The sequence below is a fragment of the Medicago sativa genome, chromosome 1 (assembly GCF_051527215.1).
Source record: "Medicago sativa cultivar Bolivia chromosome 1, Bolivia_mono, whole genome shotgun sequence".
Classification (NCBI taxonomy): Eukaryota; Viridiplantae; Streptophyta; class Magnoliopsida; order Fabales; family Fabaceae; genus Medicago; species Medicago sativa.
Genome location: NC_140749.1, coordinates 4,813,960 through 4,818,380, shown reverse-complemented (window position 1 = coordinate 4,818,380; position 4,421 = coordinate 4,813,960). Strand labels below are relative to the sequence as shown.

General features: G+C 32.8%; 1 protein-coding gene across 1 annotated transcript; it reads right to left on the bottom strand.

Moving 5' to 3' along the window:
- LOC146951932 (MATE efflux family protein) lies at window positions 1-4,070 on the bottom strand. The gene is made up of 9 exons (XM_085756714.1): window positions 3,734-4,070; window positions 3,288-3,483; window positions 1,817-2,162; window positions 1,637-1,723; window positions 1,334-1,390; window positions 966-1,204; window positions 746-864; window positions 465-551; window positions 1-382 (listed from the first exon to the last, which is right to left on the bottom strand). Exons 1-9 carry the CDS (start codon window positions 4,004-4,006, stop codon window positions 323-325), a joined length of 1,464 nt encoding a protein of 487 aa, XP_085612840.1. The 5' UTR covers window positions 4,007-4,070; the 3' UTR covers window positions 1-322.
- Window positions 4,071-4,421: the final 351 nt, after the last annotated feature.

The following is a 4,421-nucleotide window of genomic DNA, read 5'->3' as shown; positions in this document are numbered from 1 at the left end:
TTCAAACATGAGTGAAGATTTTTTTATTTTTAATCTAACAACAAATTACTAATATAGTTGTTTCAAAAAAAATACAACACTATTGTGATTGAAGAAAAATGACGAGTACAAATCATTGATTAAATAATTTCTAGAAACTAAACAAGCTAAACTAATCCATAATTGAAACTGCAAAATCTCAGTGATTTTCCATGGCAATAATATCTTTAGTACAACTCAAGTCTCCATGTACCCTCAATCTTAACGTGACTTGATAGAGAGTCATGTGAAGTTGTTGAGCAATGAATTTGCTGCTTTCATTGTTCATTCAATCTAATGGAATTTAATTCTCAATTGAAATTGTTCCTCCCCACTTCCTCACACGGCTTTCTGCTTCATCAGCCTGTGAAATCCAAAGATATGAAATTAATTTTCAACTAACAATAGGTTATTTATTTGCTAATACAAAAATGAATTGCACTAACCTCTTTTTTCCAGTTGGTTAATGAAGTAACAATTATAAGGATTATGGTCTGCACAGCTATGCCTCCAATCAGACCTGACCAAATACCCTGATAACAAATCATAGGTATAAAAAAAGTAAGAACAAATAAATTTATGTTGATAATACAATAAAAAATTACAAAATAGTCCTCATTAACAAACAATAAATATTAAACTACTAAATGAATCCTTCTAAAAATTATACTATATATTTAAAGTGTTGTAGAATTAAATTCAAGAGAAATAAGGGGTAGTAAATCACCTCTGCTCCAAAACCAAATGTGAAGCCCAACAATATCCCAGCTGGTAATCCAACAACATAGTAGGATCCAAGATTTATGTAAGCTACAAGAGATTGCCAACCAGCTCCAATAGCAACACCTAAAATAGTAACAACAAATGCATAAATTAATTTATAGTAACAATGTTTCAATGCATAAAAACATTTATAGTAACAATGTTTCAATCTTTTTGTGACTAACCAGACAAGACTGGTTGTAGGCTGTTTAGAAGTACAGTGATACTAAGCAAAGCAGCAAGTTTAGTTGTTTCCTGGGCAACCTCATAGCTTGAAGTGAACAATTGAGGAAAGTAATCTCTAGTTGTTAGTACTATGATCATGGCAACAACACCAATGGATATTGATGTGAGAGAAACCACTATCACTGAGAACTTTGCAGCTCCAAAATCACCTGCTCCAAGTTCATTTGATACTCTCACACTGTTCATAAATTAAACATAATCAGTATAGAAAACTGCGACTAACTATTCACTCAAGAAAAGAAAATAAATTGTTCACTTTAAAGAAGGTAAGTTTGTCAAGAAAAGAAATAGAGAAAGCGATAATGACCTTATTGCAACGTTAAACCCTAGCGCGATCATCATATCCCAACCATTTATGTTCATACTGCAATCATGGAAACACACATCAATATCAATTCTTGATCTTAACTTTTGTTGTCATGTTCTCCTTGTATACTGCAATTGGATGATATGCTTACAATGACTAACCCAAGCCTAATTAATCCTCAGTTTTGAATTGCAATCACACAACAATGCAAAAGTGCTAGGAACAAAATAGAAAATGTCTATCACTTTTATTTGGAAAACCATAACTTCTATAGCACAATGAGAATTTGGAGAAAGGGTTTACCAAATAGATACAGCATCCAATGGCACCAAAGGGTTTGCCAAATGCCCTGTTATCACCACCAATATCATCAAGTACCAAAACTCCAAGCTGACATCACATTTTCAAAATTCAATTCAATATAAAGTTTCCATCAAATATTAATTAAGCTGAATTGAAAATATAAAGTTTGAGAAAATATACCATAACATAACAGCTGAAGCTAAAGAAAGTTTCAAAAAATTAAACAAATCTGCAAATGCTAGCCATGAGAATCCACTCCAAGCACCATCTGATTTGGTGATGAAAATGTACAAAAGTTGACCAATGACAATCAACCACCATGATGTGTTGAGAATAATTGCAGCTCCAACTAAGCCCCAATTAAGTTTCAATATTAGAAGCCAACTAAGAGGTACATGTAACACTAAAACACCTAATGATATCCATAACATCACCAGGACTTTCCTTTGTGCTTGTAAGAACTTTTGAATTGGAAAGTTCAAAGCATATGCAAATATTTGTGGTATCATCCACAAAGCAAATGTGCCTACCAAAAGGAAAATTGATAAAATAAATATATAAAAAAGAAACTAACAACCAAACAAACACACAAGCCATTATCGTGTAATGACCTGGTCAATTTTATGGTGCACAAGTAAAACAAGTTTTGTATCATGCACAATCTAATTTCCACTATTGAATCAATAAATATCACAATTAAATGAGATACAATGTGATTTATAGATTGAATAGTAAAAAAGATACATATATAATGTTAGATATTTTGCTTGTGTATGTTAGATAAAGTCGTAACAAATTATATCACATCTAGATAACAAGTTCCCCAAGTCATTATCATAGTTTTACTCGTACAAACAAGTGCATTTATAGTGCTACATTATTAATATGATAATATCTTGTACTTATACTTTAATCCGCATTTAAAATTTCCTAGCAAGGGCAAGGTGTTGCGATATGGGGGCTGTACCATGGGGGATCTGGTACCAGTTACGCTGCAAATTTTTATGAACCGAAGTTTTTTACATGTAAACTTTAATAAAAGTGTTCAACAAGACCCACAAAAGTAGTATATTTACCCTTTGGTCCCCTCTTTGAGAACATTAGCGGGCCCTAATCCTAGCTACCCTTTTAATTAGCGAAAAATGGAACTCGATTTCTTGTGTACTCTTGTAGTCATAATCTCGATCGTTAATTTAGATCAGACGATCGACATTTTGAGTTTTCGATATACTTAATTCATAATGCAAGACGTCCAACTACTTAAATTAACTTACTAACTATAATGATGGTAGAAAATTTCGACAACGATCAATTCAAGCCCTTCAAATTAACTATCCCTTTAACTAGTGAAAAGATGGAACTTGATTCCATATAGTCATAATCTCGACCGTTAATTTACATTGAACGATCGACATTGGGTTTTTTATATACAAAAGTCACAATGAAGACGTACGGCTGCTTAATGAACTTACTAACTATAATGATTGTAAAAAACTTCGACAACCGATCGACGATTTAAGCCCTTCAAACTAAATAGTAACAAGTTGAAAGTAGTGTATTTACAAGAGAAATATTTACGGAAATGGATTCTCTGTCTTCAGTTTTAGTCCAAATTTAAATGATAGGAATATAACTTATATAAGTAACTAACCAGCAGCTTCTGCGATCTCATCAGTCTGTCCAACGAGCTTCAAGAGGGGAGTTGCCCAAATATAAAAAGGTAACAACAAAATGCCTGTAGCCACCAAGATAATCCATGATCTTTGCATGTAAATTCCCATCATTCTTATATGACCAGCACCAAATGCTTGCCCACATAGTGTCTCCAATGCACTTCCCATACCCAACTGTTGCCAACCAAAAACAAAAACAATTTTATAAATCATAAACTTGAGGATACATTTTTTTTTTTTTTTGGTAAAAACAAATGTACTAGTTAAAGATAAGTGTAACTAAACCGTACACCCGTGCGTTCTAACACACAATTCCACACAACTCAACATTTTTCAATGTGTGCGAGTTTTGTCGTTAGTCTCCTTAAAGAACAAAAATAAGTGTTATGTAATAATAAAGCGGAGATGAGAAAAGTTTACATACCAAGAAACCAAAGGCGAAACCAGCAATAACAGAATTTTCAACAGAAAAAGCTGCAAGATCGAGCTCGTTAACATGGCCAACAAACGTAGAAGTGAATGCACCAAGCGAGTACTGAGATAAAGAAGTTAAGATTGTTGGACCGGCTATTTTCCATAGCTTCTTCGACTCCACTCCAACTTTGTGAACAATTTTCAGTGGCTTCTCTTCCTCATGATGAACAACACTAGGAGGAGAGTTGACATTGTTATCTAGTAGAGGACTGTCGATAGCCATGGTAAATTAAATTTATGATCACACTATTTTCTGCTACTATATATTTTGAATTTCAAATGGGCCTATTAGAAATGTGTTGGTTTAGTTGATATTATATAGTTAGTTAGTTATACACTATAGGACATGAGAAATTGGGTCTAACAAAAATGTAATGGTTGGTGAGGAAGAGGTAGAGCAAGAAGGTTAGCTAGCTGGTTGGTAAGTTTGTATTTCCTCTAAGTATGATAAGGACTATAATTGTATCTATTATTAGTATTTTGGTTAATTTAATTAATGTTAGTATCATCATATGAAAATAAACGGATTTTTTATGATTTGTAAATAATCATAATAATAGACTATGTCAAGTTTGGATCCTCCTTCCTTCAAAAAAAAAAAAAGTTTGGATCCTCCTCTATTCTCTAATATCCATTGT

Coding starts and splice junctions, on each gene's coding strand:
- LOC146951932 (XM_085756714.1), bottom strand. CDS start 4,006: ATGGCTATCGACAGTCCTCTACTAGATAACAATGTCAACTCTCCTCCT. Junction 1,724..1,816: donor GCTTCAGCTGTTATGTTATG/GTATATTTTCTC, acceptor ATGTGATGTCAG/CTTGGAGTTTTGGTACTTGA. Junction 1,205..1,333: donor GGGTTTAACGTTGCAATAAG/GTCATTATCGCT, acceptor ATTTATGAACAG/TGTGAGAGTATCAAATGAAC.